At 42.1% G+C, this 25,271-nt stretch overlaps 3 protein-coding genes and 1 long non-coding RNA gene across 4 annotated transcripts in view; 3 read left to right on the top strand and 1 right to left on the bottom strand.

The window, feature by feature from the left end:
* Nucleotides 1-8,777, top strand: part of HAUS6 (HAUS augmin like complex subunit 6) — a 43,871-nt gene extending 35,094 nt beyond the window's left edge. Inside the window, exons 16-17 of the mRNA XM_012126676.5 lie at nt 1,191-2,231; nt 3,677-8,777. Coding sequence (XP_011982066.2) covers nt 1,191-2,231; nt 3,677-3,738 — 1,103 coding nt within the window. The 3' untranslated portion in view covers nt 3,739-8,777. The remainder of the gene's footprint in view (nt 1-1,190; nt 2,232-3,676) is intronic.
* A 1,655-nt stretch (nt 8,778-10,432) lies between these two features.
* On the bottom strand, nt 10,433-11,374 carry RRAGA (Ras related GTP binding A). The gene has a single exon (NM_001161864.1). It carries the CDS (start codon nt 11,372-11,374, stop codon nt 10,433-10,435), a length of 942 nt encoding a protein of 313 aa, NP_001155336.1.
* Nucleotides 11,375-11,667: 293 nt separating this feature from the next.
* LOC121818816 (uncharacterized) lies at nt 11,668-15,436 on the top strand. The gene is made up of 2 exons (XR_006058949.1): nt 11,668-11,961; nt 12,636-15,436. It is a non-coding gene; the product is annotated as an uncharacterized LOC121818816 (long non-coding RNA).
* Nucleotides 15,437-21,902: 6,466 nt separating this feature from the next.
* SAXO1 (stabilizer of axonemal microtubules 1) overlaps nt 21,903-25,271 on the top strand; it is a 111,117-nt gene continuing 107,748 nt past the window's right edge. The window contains exon 1 of the mRNA XM_027963921.3: nt 21,903-22,285. Coding sequence (XP_027819722.3) covers nt 21,918-22,285 — 368 coding nt within the window. The 5' untranslated portion in view covers nt 21,903-21,917. The remainder of the gene's footprint in view (nt 22,286-25,271) is intronic.

Here is a 25,271-nt window from a genome sequence, read left to right as displayed (position 1 = left end):
CTCTTTTGTGTTACCCCATGGACTGTTGCCTGCTAGGCTCCTCTGTCCATGGGATCTCCCAAGCAAGGATACTGTAGTAGGTTGCCATTTCCTTCTCCAGGGGATCTCCTTAACCGGGGATCAAACCCATGTCTCCTGCATTGGCAGGCAGATTCTTTACCACTGAGCCACCTGGGAAGCCCACTTACAGAGTATGGAGGCTATATTCTTCTAGTCAACAACCAGCAGCATCAGCCAAAAACTTTGTGTACAGAGATCTCATCTATTGCTCCCAAGCTAGTCAGACTCTCCAGTATCGTGTAGGCAAAGTTCTGATATTCTTGTCCTCATGTAGGCACATCATCCTGGATGAGTGAGTAAGTGTAATTTCCATTATACTACTAGAAATGACATATTGAAAGTTAAATGGATTCAGTTCAGGTTGAACCTAGCCACTGTATAGGTTGGTGTTTGGCAAACTACATCTTGAGAACCACATCGGCCCACTGTATGTTTTTATAAATAAAGTTGTTTTGAACACAACCTTATTCATTTGTCGGGCTTCCCTGGTGGCTCAGAGGTTAAAGCATCTGCTTGCAATGCAGGAGACCCAGGTTTGATCCCTGGGTTGGGAAGATCCCCTGGAGAAGGAAATGGCAACCCACTCCAGTATTCTTGCCTGGAGAATCCCATGGACAGAGGAGCCTGGTAGGCTACAGTCCATGGGGTTGCAAAGAGTCGGACACGACTGAGCGACTTCACTTTCTTTCTTTCTTTGTTCATTTCTCAGCATATCTTTTATGGCTGCTTTCACACACACAACAGTGACAGAACTGAACAGTTGCCACAGACAAGATGGTGTGCAAAACCTGATGTATTACTATTTGGCCCTTTATAGAAAAAGTTTGCTGAACCCCGGCCTGGATGGACAAGAAAATATCTTTTAAACACATGTAATTTGTATGTGCTGTGTGAAAGTATATGCGTATTTCAGGAACAGCTTCTCTTTATTGTGTGATTGTTTGGCGATGGGTTTCTTTGATGTTGTTGGGCTTTGGTATATTGTGGAGCCTTGTCATTCAGCTGGCATACCTATGAACATATACTGAGTCAGCAGCTTTATCTTGAGCACTAGAAATGAAATGTTTAAATGCATGTTCTGTTTGGGAATTTATTAGCAACTTGTGTTATTTCCCTCTTCATCTAATTAGTAAGTGAAATTCGGAGCTCATGGAGAAAAGCTGTTGATATAGAAGATAATGGAAGTACAGAACCAATTCAAGTGGATACTGAACATAGAGAAGAATTGCCAGAATCCTTACCTGTGGTGCATAATCAAAAAGAGTTTAGCATGGCCAGTTTCTTGTCAGCAGCCACTGTGTCCGATTCTAGTCATTCTCATCTGCCTGAAGAGAAAGTTGTTTCAGATTGCCTCAAGTGTGTGCCTCAGAAACCCGTGGTGACCACTTGCATAGGTGAACCAGCAACACAAAATCCATCAGATTTGTTAAATAAGGACATAATTTGTATGCAAGATTTGGACTGTACAACTTTACAGAACAAACTTTTAGAAACTAGCCAAATAGAGACATTTTCCCCTGCTGTAGGCAATAGAAGAAATGTGTTAGGTAGCAGTGAAGAAGATAATATTAAAATATCAGACCAGTCAAAAGCTTCTTACGAAGACTTTTCCATGTATAACAGTACATTATGGAACTGTTTTCAGGTATCAAGTGGAATTAGTTCTAGTTTTAAAGATGGTGATTTTGGCATATTACATGAAACTCTTCCAGAAGTTGGTCACATAAGTCTTATTAGCCCCAGTAGTACAGAGGCCACTTTTAAACTGGAACCAAATAGTCCTATGCACAGTGGCGTTTTCACAGATGTTGTGGGAGAAAAACAGACTACTCCAGAATCAGACTTCAATTTACAGGCTACTTGCAGTGGATATGAGGCGCTGAAGAAATCTCTGTCTGAGCGAAGGGAAGAAATTTACCTCTCTAATCCTGAAATACTTGAAAGACACAAACCAGAATTGAGCCTTACTCCCCAAAAGATGCAGACTGATGATATGCTTAATTTTTTGGGCATTCATGATTTGAACATTGACTGTACAAAACCATCTTCACGCATGTCCCTTGGTGAAAGAAAACGGTCTCTTTCACCACTAATTAAGTTTTCTCCAGTGGAAGAAAGATTGAAGACCACAATACCATGTAACCTTGGAGAACTTCTACCTGATTTAACAGGTAAGATTTAACTAGATGTGGCATATTGACCTGCTGAAAGTCTTCTTTCAGCTTCTCGTAAAAATAGTATTCAGTGAACATTACGCAATCTTGTTAATGTGACAGAATATATTCCTTATTCCTTCAGTCAGGATGAGAAAAGTGAACCCATCATTTTTATGGGTACTGTCAGAATCTCTTGTGATGAGATGATGTATATGGCTTACAACTGGTATGGGACAGGGGTGGAAAACAAAGCCAAAATCCTGGAACCTGTCGCTTTTGTAATACAAACTACTGAAAATAGATCTTGTCAGAATCTTCACTAATGGAAGATGGTTCTAAACATGATGAGAAATATCTCAAAACTTACAGTATCTATGATTTGCTTTGAGGTAATTTGATGGGGGTGTGGTAACAAGATGGGTCAGTGTACTACTTTCCTAGGGCTGCCATAACAAAGTACCACAAACTTGGTGGCTTAAGACAACAGAAATTTTTTTGTCTCTGGAGGAAACAAGTTTTGCAGGGTAGTACTCAGGCTCATGGTGTTGGCATGACCATGTTCCCTCTGAAATCACAGAGAATGATACTTGACTTTTCTAGCTTCTGATGTTCCCAGGTGTTCTTTAGCTTGTGGCAGTGTCGTTCATCTCCGCCTCCACTTGTACATGGCATTCTCCCCTGTGTTCTATGTACCTTCTTATAAGGATACTCATCGTGTAGACTAACAGCCCATTGTGCTCCCATCCTACTCTTAACTGAATATGTCTGCAGTGACCCTATTTCCAAATAAAGCCATATTCTGAGGTACAGGGGTTAGAACTTCAACATCAGGTACAGAACATGTACTTCAACATGAGGTACAGAAGTTAGAACTTATTTTGGAAGGGACACAGTTCAACTTGTAACAATTAGTATTAATAATTATTGAAGCTGGATGGCAGATAAGTTTGGCTGATCATAAAGAGTTAAAAACAATTGCTCTTGGAACTGTATTCAATCTTACAATAACCTATAATGGAAAATAATGGAAAAATATGTAATATAGTATGAAATATGTATAATATGTTATAAAAATATAAAATCAATATAATATAGGTAGTAAGAAATATATAAATCACTTTGTCCACCTAAATCTAATACAATATTGTAAATCACCTGTACTTCAACAAAACAAAAACTGCTCTTTAAAGCATGCTAGAACAGATATACATCTGGTAATACAGATTATAAATCATTCTGATTTGCCCATAATTAAATACTTGGTGTGTTAAAAAGTATTCTAGGAGAGATGTACCTCTGGCAAAGAGGTATGTCAGTGAGAATAATGGTAATTTTATCACAGTTATGTATTTGCCTGTGAACTTTTTCTAAAGACTAAAGTTTGCTATTACGTGGAATTTGACATACTTTTTGTTTATAATGTTTATCCTTTTTTTCTCTTTTTAAAATCAATTTTGCAGAAGAGGAAATCTTGAGTAAGAGCCTTGATGCAAAAGTATCTCCATCTGACTCGACAAGATGAAGCAGTAGCCCAGTCAGTTTAACTATGATGCACTTAAGTTGAAGCAGTGTCACAAAATAAAAACTAATTTGCAGTTTAAATACACATGGGAAGTGTAACTGTTTTTCAAGGTCTAAAAAAGTCTTAAATAATGCCTGTTAGCCTTTTCTACTGTTTTTAGGTAAGGAGAGTATGTTTGGATTTTCTTGCTTTGTATGGATAGGGGGTTGAACTGTGAAGTATTGGAAAGCAAATATCAAATAATGTGAAGCCATTTTGGTTTCTTGACTAATCTTGAGATTTTTTATCATTTGAGCTACCCAGGAAGCCAGAGTAATATTGTAAGCATGAAGTAAATGACAAACTAGTAAGCTAATTTATTATGTCCTAATTCAGTTAATTAACATAAAAATGAGTAGTTTTGATGTAATTTTATCAAGTGGTTTACTTAATAGCTATTAGATATACTGATTTTTCTTTTTAGGGAAATAACTTCTATTAAGTGAGGAGAGTAAATGTACAGTCCAAATGACAAAGTTTAAATTTGGGAAAGCTCTAAAGAGGCTTAATAATTATTCAAGTAGGTTGGTCCTGAAAAATGATGTTTGATAGAATACAGTGCCTGTGATGATAGTGAAGAGTAGGGTAGAATGAATTTAGGAAAAAGAAAAAAGTGGAAGATGACTAGATATTTTTGAGGGACAATAACTATAAATCCATTCAGTGGGTTGTATAGCAGTTTTATGTTTAGTCTAATTTAGACTTTGAGAATTTAACTCTAGTTTTTTATTTTAACAGAAAAAAATAAAAAATTAGTCTGTATGTTTTTTGGAGGGGCACTATTTTGGGGGGAGCTAATTTGTATTGTTACTTTCCTCCTCAAAAACCATTAGTTCCCCAACTGCCTATAGAACAGCTTCAAATTAACTTGAAAATACTGAATTTGGGGTTAAATAACTTGTTCGTTGTTACATAGCTAAGTCAGTGATGAAGCTAGGGTTTGACCCTATTTTCCTTCTGTAATAAACCAACAAGAACTCTCAGAACTAAAAGGCCAAAGGTGTAGGATATATGGCTGCAGGAGTGGGCTTTCTGGACTCTAAATGGGAGTCAGAGGTGAGGTCTCTTGTACAGATTCCTGCCTGATTTAGTCAGGCCTCACAGCCAAGAGAAAGGCTTGTCTTTAGCATTCAGGTGAATACATGCCATTCAGTTCAGTTCAGTTGCTCAGTCGTGTCCGACTCTTTGCGACCCCATGAATCGCAGCACACCAGGCCTCTCTGTCCGTCACCAACTCCTGGAGTTCACTCAGACTCAGGTCCATCGAGTCAGTGATGCCATCCAGCCATCTCCATTACCCTCTGTGAACCAGGAGGTTAAGTACATGCTGGAAGGGTTATAGCACCTACAGCACCCCTGTGTTTAATGCCAGCTCTTAACCATCACAGCTTTGTCCATTTGCCAAGAAACTGGCTAGAAGAGGAGAAAAGTTGAAGGAGAGAGTTCTGGAAGTAGATGGGCTTAATAGTTCATCTTTCATGACTCATTTTGGCTTATTTTCTTTTGTGTTGCTTGTTTGATCCAAGTTTGAAGGCCAGGCATGTGTGTGTATGTATGTGAGAAAAGACAGAAGAAAAACACATAGAAATTACTCTATTAGCAGTGGAAAAGAAAGTGGAAGAGAAAAGCTTCTCCTCAGGTGGCATATTCTTTTATTAGTTAATAGAACAAATAAGGACTCTGCAGGTCTACAAGGAAACTGTTCTCTAGTCTTAAGAAACCCAGTACTGGTAAGCTCAAAATTAACATGTTAAGGAGAGGGTGCAGCTATCATACTAGCATCTACAAATTGCCAGGGCCATTCCTAAATACTTCATACGTGTGCATGTTAAGTTGCTTCAGTCATATCCGACTTCTGGTGACCCTATGGACTGTAGCCCACCAGGCTCCTCTGTCCATGGGATTTTCCAGGCAAGAATACTGGAGTGGATTGCCATTCCCTCCTCCAGGGGATCTTCCCCACCCAGGGATTGAACCCGAGTCTCTCACGTCTCCTGCATTGGCAGGTGGGTTCTTACCACTAGCACCATCTGGGAAGCCCAGATACTTAATAATAGGTATTAGATACTTAATAATACAAATTATATCATTTAATTCTTAAACCTTTGTAAGATAGTGATATTGTACCTATTTTATAGATAATGATACCAAAGCTAGGGACCTTCTTTAAATCACTTGTCTAAGAAGGACTCAAGAAATTACCTGGGATACATCTTAAAAAATGTGGATTCTGTAGGTCTAACCTGAGGATTAGAAATTTCCACTTTTAAATATGGTTCCCTGGTAATTGTTAGGCTCAATAAGAAACTTGAGAGTCAGTGCCAGGGGATATAGATTCACCTTTAGTCCTGGGGTATCTTAAAGAAGCTAGGTACACTATTCACACCATACTGCTTTATATATCTTAGCTGTTTGATAAGGAAGCTGTTTGGCAGAAAGTGAAGAACTAAAGAGCCTCTTGATGAAAGTAAAAGAGGAGAGTGAAAAAGTTGGCTTAAAACTCAACATTCAGAAAACTAAGATCATGGCATCTGGTCCCATCACTTCCTGGCAAATAGATGGGGAAACAATGACTGACTTTATTTTTTTGGGCTCCAAAATCACTGCAGATGGTGACTGCAGCCATGAAATTAAAAGATGCTTGCTCCTTGGAAGAAAAGTACGACCAACCTAGATAGCATATTAAAAAGCAGAGACATTACTTTGCCAACAAAGCTCTGTCTAGTGAAAGCTATGGTTTTTCAGTAGTCATGTATGGATGTGAGAGTTGGACTGTGAAGAAAGCTGACCGCCGAAGAATTGGTGCTTTTGAACTGTGGTGTTGGAGAAGACTCTTGAGAGTCCCTTGGACTGCAAGGAGATCCAGCCAGTCCATCCTAAAAGATCAGTCCTGAATATTCATTGGAAGGACTGATGCTAAAGCTGAAACTCTAATACTTTGACCACCTGATGTGAAGAGCTGACTCATTGGAACAGATCCTGAGGCTGGGAAAGATTGAAGGTGGGAGAAGGGGATGACAGGATGAGGTGGTTGGATGGCATCACCAACTCAAAGAATATGACTTTGAGTTGGCTCCAGGAGCTAATGATGGACAGGGAAGCCTGGCGTGCTGCATGCTGTCTATGAGGTTGCAAAGGGTCGGACATGACTGCGTGACAGAACTGAACTGAACAGAAAGGAAGCTGAAGCTTACCAGTAAGTATAGGCCCTAAATTGCTGAGAATCCGAAGATCAAAATCTCTCTAGATATTAATGGATTTACAAAAACCACATTGTTAAATGAGTCATACCTGGGATAGGCTGAGAGTTTTTGGCATTCTTCCCTGTCCTTTGTATGCTAGTTGTATAAACAAAAGTGTATTAAATCTGTCACTTGTAAACCATTTTGATTATGACTTACTGCTTTCAGTCTTCCTTGTCTGTTATTGCCTGCATACATGCCTTTTGTCCTTAAGGGACTGCTTTGATCATACCATTTTGTTTAAAATGGTAATTCTAGAATTGAGTTCAAATTTAAAGGCATACAAGGTTCCCTCCATAGATTAATCTATTCCCCCTTCCACTATGGTCCCCCCCCCCTTTTTTTTTTTTAACTAAAGTGCTTTGGTCAGCATGTCTTTAAAATCTTCAGTTTTGAAGCTGTAACATCCTAGTTTCATCTCCCAGCTTATCACAATTATATTTGTCCTTTAGAAAGTGAAAGTCACCTAGTCTTGTCTGACTCTTTTTCTCCAGGCTAGTATACTGAAGTGGGTAGCTGTTTCCTTCTCCAGGGAATCTTCGCAACCCAGGGATTGAACCCAGGTCTCCCACATTGCAGGTGGATTCTTTACCAGCTGAGCCACCAGGGAAGCCCTTTGTCCTTTAAGGTTCAGAACAAATCTCACATTCACCTTGAAGTCTCTTTCCTTATCCATGGTCCTTTCCCTTCTCTAAAATCCCCTATAGCTTATGCTAATTTTTGTTCACTTAGTATTTTTCATTTATTGCTTTTATCACATTTTTTCATGGTTGTGATTTCTCCAGTTGTATTGATTAAATGCACATATACCTATGTAGATGTGTGTGTGGGGTGTGTCCATACATACTTTCTTAGCCAATACTGAAGTATTGGAATTGTTTCCTTTGCCTTCTGTATGATGGAATTAAAGTAATGGTAAAGAGGGAGGGCTACTTCATTGCTGTAAAAGTACTTTTTCTCATTACAAGAATGTAATTTTATTCACTATTCATAAGATGAAGGTGTATAAACTGACTTCTGTATTAGTATGAAACTTCAGATAATGCCTGCTGCTGCTAAGTCACTTCAGTCGTGTCCAACTGTGTGTGACCCCATAGACAGCACCCCACCAGGCTCCCCCGTCCCTGGGATTCTCCAGGCAAGAACACTGGAGTGGGTCGCCATTGCCTTCTCCAGTGCACACATGCATGCAGTCACCTCAGTCGTGTCCAGCTCTGTGCTACTCCATGGACAGCAGCCCATCAGGCTCCTCCAGCCACAGGATTCTCCAGGCAAGAATATTGCCTATGTGTCCTAATTGTTTTAAATGCTTAAAGAGGACAAATATATATTGCTCAACATGAAAACTGTTATCAAGTGGAATAAAGACTATATCATGTTAAAGAAAATCAATTTGGGGGAATTTAATTGAAAACAAAAGTATTTTGAAACCATTCTTTACCATGTCTTTCGTAACCATGAGCTTTGGAGTAAATTTTACTTAATCCTTGAGAACTATATAAAAGGAATCACTATTTTTTCCCCTAAGTATACTAAAATGAAATATGTTTAAGGACATTTTCCTTAATGTAAAGTATTTGCTAAAGTAAAATTCTCTTTCACATTAAGTTGCCAATATATAATTGATATACCTTTCTCCTTATGCACTGTCAATGTCAAAGCCACATCCTAAATTTAAAATATCTGTAAGTCCTCCATGGGACTATTTGTAAATGTTTTACATACTACAGTCTTGAATAAACATTATTATACCACCTAGCTCTAGATTATTAAATGTGGAATTTAAAATGATTTTTTTAAAGTACATCTATACTATTAGTTTAATAATGTGTCTGAATAGTTTCTTGCTCTTCATAGGTAGGGACCTTGTTATCCACAGTTGCTGTTATAAAGGATTTAATAAATGTTAAATAATTTTATAAAGGTTTGGAAATTCCCTATCACTTATATTACATGTCTGTATAATACAGAGATAATGCCTCATTTGTAAAATGAGAGGTATTTTGTCTCTATTCATTTAAAACAATGTATGAGGCAGCTGAAACAGCATTTTAGGTCTTTTTTATTTCACTATATCACATTGCCAACTCAAAACAGGAACCTTAGAATTCTTTCCTGAAAGTATGTAATCTAAGAATCGGATTGAAAATTATTCAATTTCCAGATAAATACAGATGGGAAAGTGATCTTGCCCAAGGCAAAACACTATTCTTTAAGAGAAGTCACTTAACTTACTAGGCTTCAGTTTACACAATCTATGAAATTTGGGAAATTATATGAAGGAATAATGTATAGCTAAAAAGCTAGGATTTTTATGATTAACTTTTCTGTCAGTGGAGGAAGTAGTGGCACGCAAGGGGCGAGGATCTGCAATTTCACTGCTTAAGTTGCAGCTGTATGACCTTAATAAGGTCATGGCAGTTTTCTCATCTGTTAACAGAGATAAAAGTAATCTGCCTTACAAATTATGAAGGTTAGATATGAAAATGCACATTAAGTCTGTAAGAATACCTGGGATTTAGTGGGTAGCTCCTATTTTGCTAGGCTTCACATCCAGTAATTTCACAGTGGGAGGGGGTGGGGTGAGAATGGCTTAGTAGGCAGTATTGACAACTGACACATTAGTATGTGCCAGGCCCTACTCTAAATGCTTTCCATATTGTTTTAATCCAATGAAGTAGTGCTGTTCTTATCCACATTTTACAAATGAGGGAACAAACAGTAAAATTAAGTGCTTTGCTCAGTTCGTGGAGATAGTGAAAGTACTAGAATACTAGTGCTCGAATACTAACTCAGCTCAGGTGATCTAGCTCCAGAGACCATTCTCTTAACCACACTGCTGCAGTTGCTAAGTAACCTCCTTAAGGTGATGGGGGAGCCAAGATCACACAATCAAATTTACCAGTTAAGCAATACCTGTGGGCAGTCAGAATCTATAGCTTTAATATTAACCACCTTCAAATTATTTCAAATAAGACCATATTTTAAACTGCTAACAGCAAATGTTTATTCATGATTGAAGCCAGGAAGAAATTATAAACGCATTTTAATACCTTACTGATAAAATAACATTCCATCTTTGCAACCTTGTAAGGAATACAGAAGATATTGTAAAGGCTTTGATGTGTATATCTACTATAACCAGGTAATCAGAACACACATACACACATACACCACCACCTACTTTAGTGTTACCCCATACCAACTTTTCGGAAAGGCCATCTTTAAAGCTCTACTGGATAACTGAGTAAACAGCGTCCAAAAGACTGGGGAGAAGGGAAGAAAGAGATAAAAATGATAAGCAGCACACATTTCAAAGCCCACTTATAAGCACACGACATTATGAATATTGGGAAAAAAAAGGTGGGGGGAAAGGCAATTGAGCATTTTCAGAGAGCGCATTTTGGCAATATTCAACGCATAAGGAGGCTGTGCTTGGGACCATCCACTCTCTCCAGCTTCTCAAAGTGTTTCCTGGCATTGCGAATGTTGATCAGAGTAGCCGCAGAAGGGATCGACGGATCCGACATAACCACCATCACGTACGTGTTTGATGTGAAGATGTCGATGAAAGCAGCGAAGTTAGAATTCCTAACTTCCATGCTCTGGAAAGAAGCGGCCAATTTACTGCAGCTCAGCTTGAACTGCTTAATTATGTTGCTGATCTTCTCGAATCGGTGGACATCGCGCTGCTCTTTGCACTGGTAATGGGAGATGACCAAGAACGTGGCTCTCTCGAACAGCAGAACTTCATCGGCCTCAATAATCTGGGCAAAATTCCTGAGATTCATCTCCAGCTGCTGGACATTGGGAATCAGTTGATAGACAATACTGGACCAGGCTTTGTAGAGCGTTTCATCCCAGATGGATGTTCGAAAACAAGCACACTCCAGCGGGCGAGACAAACGCCTCAGGTCTTCCTCTCGCTCTTTAAAAATCAGGTCACGCTGATCTTCCTGAACCAGATCCATCTTGTGCACCAAGCAGAAGATTTTGGCATCAGGAGAGTTCTGGAGGATGGCCTCCAGACACGACTGGTAATAATGCATGTCCTTTTCCAGTTCGCGGCTCTCCACGTCGAACACATAAATCAGGACCTCGACATTACGGAAGATGTTGTCTCGCTGGCTGGTGAAGTAATTTTCCATGAAGGTATCCTGACCGCCACAGTCCCACAGATTCAGCACTAGGTTGCCCAGGAATCGGACGTGGGAGTGCTCCACATCAATGGTGGCACCCAGGCGCCGGGTGTCGCGAGCGATGTAATTGGCAAAGATAATCGACCTCATGCTGGTCTTCCCCGACCCGCTCTTCCCCATTAACAGCACCTTTTTCTTCATGGCTGTATTTGGCATCACCCGCCGGAGCTGCCGCGGACTGGGCCTCTGGGCGCGGCCTAACTGCAGCGCAGACGGAGGGAGGGAGGAGCCGGGGATTTCGGGGGCTCAGCCGGCTGGGCCGCGCCTCTGTACAGCTGGGGAAGCCGAAAGGGCGAGCTCGGCGCTGGGAAGGGCCGCGTCCGGTGAGCTCTTTCCGTGGGGAGAGCGCCACAGGGCGGACCGCTGCAGCAGCTCCGAAGAAACGACCGGCTTCCGGGGAGAGGGGTCTCTGAGCCTCCGCAGCCACCCACTTCCGGTGGCGATCTCGCGAGAACCCGCGGTCTCGAGCGTCGCTGCCGGAAAAGCTTTGAAAAACCGCTCTATTAATGAGACCCAGTACAAACCACCCGAAGGAGAAATTGGAAGGGGAACACAGGACTCGGGTGTTCTGTTCTCCTATTTAAACTGAGCTTAAGGTCGCAAAGTTGTACGTGCGTGAGCAGGTGGGAGAATTGCTGCCACCTCGTGGCCGAAAAAACACAGCACACCACTATGGGCGGTATGCCTTATGGCACCCTACTCCAGTACTCTTGCCTGGAAAATCCCATGGACGGAGGAGCCTGGTAGGTTGCAGTCCATGGGGTTGCTAAGAGTCGGACACGACTGAGAGACTTCACTTTCACTTTTCACTTTCATGCATTGGAGAAGGAAATGGCAACCCACTCCAGTGTCCTTGCCTGGAGAATCCCAGGGATGGGGGAGCCTGGTGGGCAGCCGCCTATGGGGTCGCACAGAGTCGGACACGACTGAAGTGACTTAGCAGTAGCAGCAACCTCCTCGCAACCCACTCCAATACTCTTGCCTGGAAAATCACATGGACAGAGGAGCCTGGTAGGCTACAGTCCATGGGGTCGCAGAGTCGGACACGACTGAGCAACTTTACTAGCCTCTCCTGGAGTAGGAAATGGCAACCCACTCCAGTATTCTTGCCTGGAAAGTCCTATGGACAGAGGAGCCTGGAGGGCTACACAGTCCTTGGGGTCGCAGAAGAGTTGGACGCGACTAATCGACTTAACAAAAACAATGAGTGAGAGCACCTTAAACCTACTCTCTTAGTAAATTTCCAGCATTCAATACAGTGCTGTTAGTCATCGTGTTGTAGGTTAGATCACTAGACTTATTCTTCGTGCGTAACTGCAACTTTGTATCCTTTGACTATTATCTCCCCATCACCCTTCTTTCCCCTACCTGGTAATAATTATTCTCCTTTCTGCTACTATGTGTTTGACTTTTTTAGATTCTAATCTCACACGCTAGTAATGCTCAGAATTCTCCAAGCCAGGCTTCAGCAATACGTGAACCGTGAACTTCCAGATGTTCAAGCTGGTTTTAGAAAAGGCAGAGGAACCAGAGATCAAATTGCCAACATCCGCTGGGTCATGGAAAAAGCAAGAGAGTTCCAGAAAACATCTATTTCTGCTTTATTGACTATGCCAAAGCCTTTGACTGTGTGGATCACAATAAACTGTGGAAAATTCTGAAAGAGATGGGAATACCAGACCACCTGACCTGCCTCCTGAGAAACATATGCAGTTCAGGAGGCAACAGTTAGAACTGGACATGGAACAGCATAATGGTTCCAAATAGGAAAAGGAGTACGTCAAGGCTGTATATTGTCACCCTGCTTAAAATTTAACTTCTATGCAGAGTACGTCATGAGAAACGCTGGGCTGGAAGAAGCACAAGCTGGATTCAAGAATGCTGGGAGAAATATCAATAACCTCAGATATGCAGATGACACCATGCTTATGGCAGAAAGTGAAGAGGAACTAAAAGGCCTCTTGAGGAAAGTGAAAGAGGAGAGTGAAAAAGTTGGCTTAAAGCTCAACATTCAGAAAACGAAGATCGTGGCATCTGGTCCCATCACTTCATGGGAAATAGATGGGGACAGTGGAAACAGTGTCAGACTTTATTTTTTGGGCTCCAAAATCACTGCAGATGGTGATTGCAGCCATGAAATTAAAAGATGCTTACTCCTTGGAAGGAAAGTTATGACCAACCTAGGTAGCATATTGAAAAGCAGAAACATTACTTTGCCAACAAAGGTCCGTCTAGTTAAGGCTATGGTTTTTCCAGTAGTCATGTATGGATATGAGAGTTGAACTGTGAAGAAAGCAGCAGCAGCCCCATTTAAAAAATTAGGTTGTTTGTTTTTTTGATGTTAAGTTGTATGAGCTCAACGTAAGGGGTTAGTGTTTTGGGTATTAACATGTTATCAATCATATAATTTGCAAATGATTGTCTTTTTGTTTTATTGATGGTTTCCTTTGCTCAGCTGATAAAGAATCTGCCTGCAATGCCAGAGACCTGGGTTTCATCCCTGGGTTGGGAAGATCTCCTGGAGAAGAGAAAGGCTACCCACTTTAGTATTCTGACTTGGAGAATTCCATGGGCTGTATAGGCCATGGGTCCCAAAGAGTCAGACAAGCAACTAAACAGTTTTCACTTTCACTTTCCTGTACAAAAGCTTTTGAGTTCTTTTGTTTAGTTTTGCTTTTATTTCCTTTGCTTTTAGGAATTAGATCCAAAGAAATATTGCTACATTTATGTCAAAGGGTGTTTGTTCTACCTTTGTTTTCTTCTAGGAGTTTTATGGTTTCCAGTCAGTCTTACATTTCAGTCTGAGTTTATTTTTGTATATGGTGTTAGTTTCATATATAATGTTAATTTCATTCTTTTACAAATAGCTGTTCAGATTCTCTAGCACCCACTTATTGAGGAGGCTGATTTTTCTCCTTTTTTTATTCTTGCCTTTGTCTTAAATGCATGGATTTATTTCTGGGCTCTCTCTTCTGTTCCGTTGATCTTTGTGTCTGTTTTTGGAAGCACAACTGCTTTTTATGCATGAATTTTTAATCCTGCAACTTTACTGAATTTAATAGTCCTAAGATATGTATGTGTGTGTGTGTATTTAGGGTTTTTGATGTGTAAAATCATGTCACTGTACAGTGAGAATTTTACTTCCTCCTTTCTGATTTGGATGCCTTTTATCCTTTTTTTTTGGTCTGATTGATATTTACAGTATTTCTACTACTGTGTTGAATAGAAGTGGCGAGAGTGAGCATTCTTGCCTTGTATTGAATCATAGGAAAAAAGTTTTCTGTTTTCTCCCCATTGTTTATGATGTTGGCTGTGACTTTTCATAAATAGCCTTTATTATGTTGAGGAAATTTCCTTTTGCGTCTACTTTGTTGAGAATTTTTATTATGAATGGAAGTTGAACGTTGTCAAATGCTTCTGCACCTGTTGAGATGAACATGTGATTTTGATGTTTCATTTTAATATGGTGTATCACACTGATTAATTTGCATATGTTAAAAGAGGCTTGCATCTCAGTGGGGCAACTAAGCTATCTGTCTTACTGCTAAGCATGATGTTAGTTGTAGCTTTTTTGCAGATGTTCTTTATCAGGTTGAGGAATTGCCCTTCTTTTAAGAATTTAACTCACTTATTTTTGGCTATTCTGGGTCTTCAGTGCTGTGCGTGGGCTTTGCTCTAGTTGTGGTGAGTGGGGGCTATTTTCTGGTTGCGAGGTGGGGGTTTCTCATTTTGTGGGCTTCTCTTGTGGAGCACGGGCTCTAAGCATACCACCTTCAGTAGCTGTGGCTCGTGGGCTTGAGAGCGGGGGCTCAGTAGTGGTACATGGGCTTAATTGCACGTTGGCATATAGAATCTTCCTGGACCAGGGATTTAACCCGTGTCCCCTGCATTGGCAAGTGGATTCTTAACCACTGGACCATCAGGGAAGTCCTCCAAAGAAACTCCCTTCTTTTCCTAATTTCCTGAGGAATTTGTAAAAAAACAAAATCAAGAATGGGTATTGGATTTTGTTAATGCCTTTTCTGAATCACTGAGAGATCAAATATTTTTGTCTTTCATTCTGTTGATGTGGTATATTACATTAATTGATTTTTCCAGTATTAAAACAGCATTGTATTTCTGGGATAAACTCCTCTTGGTCATGGAATATAATCCTTTATATATATATTGCTGGTTCAGTTTGCTGATATTTTAAAAGGATTTTTACATTTAGATTTACAAGAGATTGTGGTCTGTAGTTCTTGTGTGACACTTTTGCCTGGCTTTGGAATCAGAGTAATACTGGCCTTACAGAATTAATTGGGAAGTGTTTATTTTCTTTTTTTAAATTTTAAAGTAATTTATTTTAATTGGAGGCTAATTACTTTATAATATTGTGGTGGTTTTTGCTGTACATCGACACAAATCAGCCACTGGTGTACATGTGTTCTGCATCCTGAACCCCCACCCACAACCCTCCCCACCCCATCCCTCTGGGTTGTCCCAGGGCGCTGTCTTTAAGTACCCTGCTTCATGCATCAAACTTGTACTGTTCATCTATTTTACATATTGTAATATGCATGTTTCAATGCTATTCTTTCATATTGTCCCCCCTCACTTTCTCCCACAGAGTCCAAAAGTCTGTTCTTTATATCTGTGTCTCTTTTGCTGCCCTGCATATAGGGTCATCATTACCATCTTTCTAAATTCCATATATATGTGTTAATATACTGTATTGATGTTTCTCTTTCTGACTTAACTTCACTCTGTATAATAGGTTCCAGTTTCATTCGCCTCATTAGAATTGACTCAAATGCATTCTTTTTTTCCACTGTGTATATGTACCACAACTTCCTTAGCCATACATCTGCCGATGGGCATCTAGGTTGCTTCCATGTCCTGGCTATTGTAAACAGTGCTGCAGTGAACGTTGGGGTACATGTGTCTCTTTCAATTCTGGTTTCCTTGGTGTATATGCCTAGCAATGGGATTTCTGGGTAGTCCTTTCTGGCAGTCCTTTTTCCAGTTTTTTTTTTTTTAGTTTTTATTTTTAAATTTTAAAATCTTTAATTCTTACATGCATTCCCAAACATGAACCCCCTCCACCTCCCTCCCCATAACATCTTTCTGGGTCATCCCCATGCACCAGCCCCAAGCATGCTGCATCCTGCGTCAGACATAGACTGGCGATTGAGTTCACATGATAGTATACATGTTAGAATGTCATTCTCCCAAATCATCCCACCCTCTCCCTCTCCCTCTGAGTCCAAAAGTCCGTTATACACATCTGTGTCTCTTTCCCTGTCTTGCATACAGGGTCGTCATTGCCATCTTCCTAAATTCCATATACATGTGTTAGTATACTGTATTGGTGTTCCAGTTTTTTTTTGAAGGAATCTCCACACTGTTTCTTTCTTTTCTAAAAGATTATGTGTAGGATTTGTATTCTTTCTTTCTCAAATATTTGATAGGATTCACTAGGTCACCCTATTTATCCTTCTTGATACTTAACACAGTCCATAATGATACTCTTGGGTAATATTTTGGTCACTTGCTTCTCCTATGTTAAATTCCGTGAGGCCTCTGCCCCTTGTCTCTGTCATTCAATGGAGTGTCTGGTTCGTCATAAGAGATCAATAAGTGTTTGTGGAATGAATGAATGGTAGATGCCCAATTTACATGTCACAATGGGCTAGTCTTCTATTGGTGCCAATGAAGGTAAGCAATTCCACATGGTTAGAGATGCTAAAAAAGACAATCTTGCTGAAGTACTTTGTACTCAGAGGAGTAACTGTAGATTTTTAACAATATTCCACAAAGAGTAGGCTTTTAGATGGTATACATAGCAGTACATTTGAATGGGTTAGAAGGCCCGAAAAAAATTATGAAGCTTCACTGAATGTCAATTTTACAAAAAGATTTTGGGGAAATATTAAAGATGGCCATATTGTTACTGAAGGAGTGTGTGGGGTCTGACTGCTTACTGCCTCAAAGCCAGTAAACAGGCCAGGTTGGTGGAAAGGAAACTTTGCTTTAATTCAGTTGCTGGCAACTGTGGGGGAAGGGTGGAGGATATCTGTCCAAAGGCTGACTTGGCAGCCCTCCCCCAACCCCTGCCCACAACCCGCCCCATTCTGCCAGCAACCAGTGGGGCAAGAGATTTTACAGACAGAAGGAGGGGACTACATGCAGAAACAGTACATGGCTCTGACAGTCATCTTCAAATCGGTCATCTGGGTAGTTTTAGGTATAGTTAATCTTCACTTCCAAGGTCTATTTGTTCCCATTGCCTTGAGGCCAATTCTTGGAACTGTGGCAGCTCATGTCCTGGGTACAGTCTGGTCATTATGTAGTTAACGTGTCCACCTGGTGTTTTAGTATCTGTAAGACAGCTCACAGGATAGGGCTCAGAATATTATCTATAGTGCTTGAGAAAGAACCAAAGGTCCTCAACTATGCTTAGTGACTACATTATTATTATTTAGTCTCTTTTGATTGTTTTCCTTTGTTTCTGCATTTCTCACTTCTCTGATTAAACTTATTCTTTGACTAAAGGTTTCCACAGACAAAAGGCAGGCAGAGGGCGTGGGGGGGTGGTGGCGGTGACAGCGGGCAAGGACCATAGATTCCTCTCTGCTTCAGTATTAAGAAGTGAATACAAATTTTTAAGATAAAATGCCATTTGCAGTGGTCCTTAAGGTCTCCAGGTTACCCATTCATTCTTTTTCCTGGGTGGAAAAGTTTGAAAAGAAGGATTCAAGGGCTTGAATCTCAACTCTAGTCCTCACTACCTGTGTTATCTTGGGTGAATTTACTGCTTAGCTTCAGTCTCCTTACTTGTAATATGGGTATGATAGATTTATGTCAGTTTTAAAGATAGACAAGAGAACTTAAGGCAAAGAACACAAAGCTGATAATGCATAGCAAATGACTGTAAATTCTTCATAGGAAGGGACATTTGGGAACCCAGTTAGAGAAGTGTTTATACAAGTTAGGGCTGCGTTGGCTGGAACTGATGAAACATGAGCAGTAAGGTGTCACATGGAGGGGGAGGAAAGGTGGTCTTGTACTGGTGCTGAGGCAATTTTTGAGGCCAAAAATGAGACCATTTTTGTCCTTACCGTCTTCATCTTTCAAGATCTCCACCCTCTGTTGAGAGCAGAGATGGGGGAAGTTGGGAGGGCCATGGGTTAATTGACAAAGTTGCTACCTGTAAGGGTGGTCTGAATGGGGGTTGGAGGCATGAGTGTGCCATTCTTCTTCTGGAAGATTCATAGATAATCTTTAAGCACCAAGGGAAGGCTGGTGTTCATCACAGTAGTTCCTCTGTAAGGCCCACGTGATGTTCTCTGTTAATGACAAGGGATGGCGGGCAGGCTTTTCCTTGTCTTCCAATATCTCCCACACTTCCATCTTGTCCCCTCAGGTTTCCACCCTCCCCTTTCAGGCCCTGACCTCCTACTGAGAAGGCAAGGAGCAGCTTCAACTTCCCTGTTTTTAAGAGTGATGGGTAAGCTTTGCTCCCCTCTGGACCTCCCGCTTTGACTTTTTAGAGCTGGGGTCAGCAAACTTTCTCTGTAAAAAGTCTTACAGTAAATATTTTAGCTTCCATGGGCCAAGAGGCAAAATCAGGAATATTTCCACAAATTTTTGGACAAAATTCAGAACTTAATTTGTAGATACTGAAACTCAGTTTTATAGTTTAGTGGGTCATGTTAGTTTCATGGGTCATGTAATATTCTTTTGATTTTTCTCAAATATTAAAAAATGGAGGGACTTCCCTGGTGATCCAGTGGCTAAGATTCTGTGCTCCAATGCAGGGGACCTGGCTTCGACCCCTGGTCAGGGAATTAGATCCCACATGCTGCAAGTAAGAGTTCATATGCTGCAACTAAGACCCAGCACAGCGAAATGAGTATGAAAATATGTAACTATATATATATATATATATATAAACATTCTTTGTTTGCTGGCCATACAAAGACATGTGGCTGGCTGAATTTGGCCTGTTGGCAATAGTTTGCTGACCTCTATTCTGGAGCTTTACACTGAAGAAAAAAAATCCAAAAAAACTCAGAAGTCTTCTGCAGTCTAAAATGCCTCTGACTTACTAATGCACTCTTCCAGAAAAACTAATGAGGGTGATTTCCATGGTGGTCCAGTGGCTAAGACTCTGCACTCCCAATGCAGGGGGCCTGGGTTTGACCCCTGGTCAAGGTATTAGATCCCATATGCTGCAACTAAGTGTTCGTAGGCCACAATTTAAAAATTGCACATGCTGGAGTTGAAGATCCCGCGTGCTGAAATGAAGATGGAAGACCCCATGTGCTGCAGCTAACACCCAGTGAAGCCAAACAAGTAAATAAATACACAACTATTATAAAAAATGTAAAAAGTTTCTTGGTTTGCTGGTTATACAAAGACAGGTGGCGGGCTGAATTTGGCCTGTTGGGAATAGTTTGCTGACCTCTATTCTGGAGGTTTGGGGCTTCCCAGGTAGTGCTAGTGGTAAAGAGCCCGCCTGCCAATGCGAGAGACATAAGAGACATGGGTTCAATCCCTGGGTTGGGAAAATCCCCTGGAGGAAGACATAGCAACCCACTCCAGTATTTTTGCCTGGAGAATCGCATGGACAGAGGAGCCCTGTGGGCTACAGTCCACAGGGTCGCAAAGCGTTGGACATGACTGAAGTGACTTAGCACACACATTCTAGAGCCTTACATGAAAGAAAAAAATCTAAAAAAACTCTGAAGTCTTCTGCAGTCTAAAATGCCTCTGACTTACTGAAGCAGTCTTTCACAAAAACTAATGATGGTGGTGGTGGGACCTCCCTGGTGGTCCAATGGCTAAGACTATGCTCCTAGTGTAGGGGGCCTGAGTTCCACCCCGGTCAGGGACTAGATCCAACATGCCACAGCTAAGAGTTCTCACCTACAACGGCATCAAAGATGCCGAGTACCCCCAGCTGAGACCCAGTGCAGCCAAACAAGCAAACAAACAAACCAAACCCCAACAACTAATGCAAGAGTTAGGAAGTGTGGGGAAGAAAAGCATGGGATTGTCAATACTTGAAGCTCTCATGTCTCCTAACTGGAAAAGCATGTTTCTTTCCACAGCAGCTGCTAGAGCAGTGCCTCTGCCGCTTGCTTCTGATCCAAATCACTAGGCTTCCTGTTGAAACTAGGGTCCCAGATTAGAAAGTTTGATGCCAGTGGCTTCTGGGCAGAATCTGTAGTGGTTCTCAGGGTGAGGATAGCTGAAGAAACACTATACCAGGGGCTGACTAGTTATAGAGAGGGCAAAATAATCTCCCAAACTGTGCTTCTCAACTGTGGTCCCTGGCCTAGCAGCATCTGTGTGGCTCAGATCTTGTTAGGCCCACCCCAGACCTATTGCTGGGAGAAATATCAATAACCTCAAATACGCAGATGACAACACCCTTATAGGAGAAAGCGAAGAACTAAAGGGCCTCTTGATGAAAGTGAAAGAGGAGAGTGAAAAAGTTGGCTTAAAACTCAACATTCAGAAAACTAAGATCATGGCATCTGGTCCGATCACTTCATGGAAAATAGATGGGAAAACTTAATTTTGGGGGGCTCTAAAATCAAATGGTGCCTGCACCCATGAAATTAAAAGACATTCACTCCTGAAGAAAAGTTATGACCAACCTAGACAGCATATTAAAAAGCAGAGACATTACTTTGCCAACAAAGGTCCATCTAGTCAACGCCATGGTTTTTCCAGTAGTCATGTATGGATGTGGGAGTTGGACTATAAAGAAAACTGAGCGCCGAAGAATTGATGCTTTTGAACTGTGGGGTTGGAGAAGGCTCCTGAGAGTCCCTTGGATTGCAAGGAGATCCAATCAGTCCATCCAAAAGGAGATCAGTCCTGAATATTCATTGGAAGGACTGATGCCGAAGCTGAAACTCCAATACTTTGGCCACCTAAACCGAATTGACTCATTTGAAAAGACCCTGATGCCAGGAAAGATTAAAGGTGGGAGGAGAAGGGGACGACAGAGGATGGTTAGATGGCATCACTGACTCAATGGACATGAGTTTGAGTAGACTCCGGGAGTTGGTGATGGACAGGGAGGCCTGGCATGCTGCAGTCCATGAGGTGGCAAAGAGTCAGACACGACTGAGGGACTGGACTGAACTGAGACTGACTGAATCAGAAACTTGGGGGTGGCTTGGGCAATCTGGCTTTCATCAAGCCAGGTCATTCTGATGTGGGCTCCAACTTGAAGACCAGGGCCCAGCATCATTACTAGCACCTGGGGGAGTGACTGAGGACCCAGTTGGCAGTTTAGCCCCAGGCGCCCTGTAACTGGTTTGTTTTCAGAGCAAGGTCTATGGGGGGAGCTGCAGGCACAATTTCCACAAGAAAGATCTGGAAATGGTGTTTTAGTCCAGCCTTCTGGAAATCAGTGGGTGCCTTTCTATACCCAGGGGCACCATAGGTTCTAGAGATAAAAAATGCCACCTAGTGTGATGACAGTGGGGTTTTCAGCCTTTTTTGTCCACGTGAGCAGGCTGCTTGAGGACTTGTACACCCAGGAACTTTCCAAAGTCCTCATATCCTTCGCTTTCCCTGCGATTTCAACAAAGCCCAGTGGGGAACCTTGGTCCTGGGCCCGCCAGGTCAGCGGCGGGAAGCTTCCTGACCTCACAGGCGCAGGTGCTTGTGCCATCACTGCCACCGACAGGTGTGTGTCATGACCCAGGTGATGTCACAGAGGCCCCGCGGGCCGGGCTGCTCGGCTTGCGCGTGGGTGGGGCGGGCAGAGGCCCGGGCTGCGCGCGCAGGGGGAGGTCGCCCGGCCCGCGCGGTCCACGCTCGGTGCTGCTCCGGTGCGAGGCCCGCTCAGGGAAGGAAACGCAAGACCGGACTTGGCAAAAGGGCCGCTTACGTTTTCTTTGGGTCAGTATTCAGAACATTTGCCAAGGCCCTCGAAACTTGGCGCGCTCCCTGCGAGGCCGTCGGGGTCTCTTCGGCGGCGGCGGCGGATGCTCGGCGAGGACTCCCAGGCCTCAGGATGGCCTCGACGAAGGGGAAATGCGTCTGCGAACTGTGCTCCTGCGGGTAAGGCTGCCGCGCGCGCCCAGGGCCCGCGAGCCTGGGTTTTCAGACTCCGAAAGTCAGTGAGACCTGACCCTGGGCTCCGGTAGCACCATGGTGGATGCGCCCTCTTGTTAGTGTCATTTAGACTGGCGTGTTGCCAACTAGCAGTTACTGCGGCCGTGTTGAGTGAGTCCCAGCGACGGTGGCTGGTCCTTAGGGCGTCTCTGTGGTCCTTCCACGCAGAACTGCACGGAGGCTGAAAATGAGCACAGATACGTAGAGTTTGTGCGCTCTCCCCTGCAGCCCAGGGCGTGTTGGGCGAGGTCACAAAACCTCTGGCCAGGTCGGGCCATGTCTTGCATCTTTTGTTGGTTTCCTTTTGGAAGAGTCTGTGATGGGGAAGAGGAATCCTTTCGTGTAACTGGAGTTTCTCACTCAGAGACATCGTCGCTACTTAGAAGTGTAAGGTATTTCTAAAATTCGTGTCCACAGTGGTGTAGAGTTGAACAGGAATAAGGAAAAGAAGCTCTTTTTTTCACGGTTCTCTCCTGGCCACTGCCTTTAAGAAGCATACTTGGGTGAAGCTCGTGGTCTTGGAGAGATTGTGGGTTTTAGTCAGAGTTGTTGATTTCTCTCCTATATCTCACAATGCCTAAGGTGGCTTCTTTCACCTGCTTCCCAAGGACATCTTAGAAATTGTTGGGCTTGAGAACAGCAGAGGAGCAACAGAAAAGAGGGGTGGCTCTGGGGTCAAGCCCTCCTGGATGGTTGCTAACTGTGGGGTCTTGTGCAGGTAACCTGTCTTCTCCAGGATTCTCTAAGGTTTCAGTGAGAAAGTGTGTGTGAGACTTCTTTTAATGGATTGTGTTGGAAATGTGTTATGTTGGAAGCTGCAATAGGTGTTTGCCAGCTATGTTACATGAATACTGAAAATGGCATCCGGAGTGGGGAGATTTAAGAAGGACTCTAGAAACTGGGTGAGCAGCCTTACACATCTCGGGCGTCGGTGGGTGGTTCTCAACCTGGGCTGCTCACAAGAGTCACCTGGGGAGCTTAAAACAATACTGGTTGCCCAGGCTGTTAGATCACCAGCAGTCTTTTGGCGATTTTCCCATTTGCTAGGATTGGGAACCACTGAGCTAGATCAAGTAGAAGCATGGGTCTTGTTTTTAAGCTTTTAGGCAGATCCAGAGCAGTGTTGTAATCTGGGGCTAATTTTCCGCACTAGTGAGGGAAAACTTCGACACCCTCTCCCGGGGTCCTTTACATACCCTCTCATCTTCTCTTAAGATACTGAGTTATTCAGGTAGGACGGGGGCTTAATTTGTTCTCTTGTGGCTGTTGGGATTGAAATATCTGATACAATCTCCATCTTTGCACAGTATCCATTCCAGTTAGGAAGGCAGGAATGTTCATTTCAGAGGTGCAGAGGATATGCAGAGAGAAGTCTCTGTCCTAATTCTATAGTAGGGGATGTTCCTTCTCTGTTTCTCTTCTGTCCTTGAAAATAGCTTATTTCCCATCAGATGCAGAGTCTGTCTGTGGGTCTCTTCTTTCCTTCCTCCTCCTCCTCCTCCTGTACCTACCCTTCCACTCGGATTTCAGCCAGGGGTCTCTGGTTTGACTCTCATATCCATCAGCCTTTCTCTTCTTTTAGTCTCATTTCAGTTCTCAAAGTGCTTGTTGGTCCATCTCTTTATTTCATCAACCTTATCTTTAAACAGTCGGCATGATCCCTCTCTCCCAGTATCTGCACCATTAATGTTGCCTTAGATGGTCCATTTACACTGGTTTTATTTTTTTTAATTTAACTTTTACTGGTGTATAGTTGATTTACAGTCTTGTTTCTGTTATACAGTGGAGTTAATCAGTTATACATATTTCCACTCTTTTTAGGTCCTTTTCCCATATAGGGCATTCTAGAGTATTAAGTAGAGTTCCCTGTGATATACAGTAGATTCTTATTATCTACTTTATGTATAGTAGTGTGTATATGTCGACCCCAATCTCCTCTTTCCTCCCTTGGGAACCATAAGTTTGTTTTCTATGTTTGGGGCACTATTCCCATTTTGTAAATACGTTCATTTGTACCACTTTTTAAAGACTCCTCGTATAAGCAACATCATGCTATTTGTCTCTGCTTGGCTGACTTCACTCAGCATGACAGTCTCCAGGCCCATTCATGTTGCTGCAAACGTCCTTTTCTAATGGCTGAGTCATGTTCTGTTGTAGACATGTACCGCATCTTCATCCATTCCTCTGCTGATGGACGTTTAGGTTGCCTCCATGTCCTGGCTGTTGTAAGTAGTGCTGCAGTGAGCACGGAGGTACACATATCTTACTGAATTATGGTTTTCTTCAGACATATGCCCGGGAGTGGGGTTGCTGGATTATAAGGTAGCTCTATTTTTAGTTTTTTAAGGCACCTCCACACTGTTCTCCATAGCAACCACACTGATGTGCGTTCTCATCAACAGCGTAGGAGGTTTCCCTTTTCTCTGCACCCTCTCCAACATTTATTGTTTCTAGATTTTTTTGATGCTGGCCATTCTGACTGGTGTGAGATGATTCCTCATTGTAGTTTTGATTCGTATTGCCCTAATAATTAGTGATATTGAGCATCTTTTCATGTGCCTTTTGGCCACCTGTGTGTCGTCTTTAGAGAAATGTCTATTTAGATCTTCCTATTTTTTGATTGGGTGTTTTTTTTGATATTGAACTGCATAAGCTATTTGTAATTTTGGCGATTAATTCCTTGTTGGTCACTTCATTTGCAATTATTTTCTCACCTTTTGTGGGTTGTCTTTTGTTTATGGTTTCCTTTGCTGTGCAAAAAGGTTTTGAGTTTAATTAAGTTCCACTTGTTTATTTATTTTAATTTTCATTACTCTAAGAGGTGGATCAAAAAAGATCTTGTTGTGATTTTTGTCAGTGTTCTGCCTATGTTTTCTTCTAGGAGTCTTATGGTTTCTTGCATTTAGGTCTTTAATCCATTTTGGGTTGTGTG

The sequence above is a fragment of the Ovis aries genome, chromosome 2, assembly GCF_016772045.2.
Source record: "Ovis aries strain OAR_USU_Benz2616 breed Rambouillet chromosome 2, ARS-UI_Ramb_v3.0, whole genome shotgun sequence".
NCBI classification, from domain to species: Eukaryota; Metazoa; Chordata; class Mammalia; order Artiodactyla; family Bovidae; genus Ovis; species Ovis aries.
Note: the sequence above shows the minus strand (reverse complement) of the source record. Positions and strands in the feature narration are given on the sequence as shown.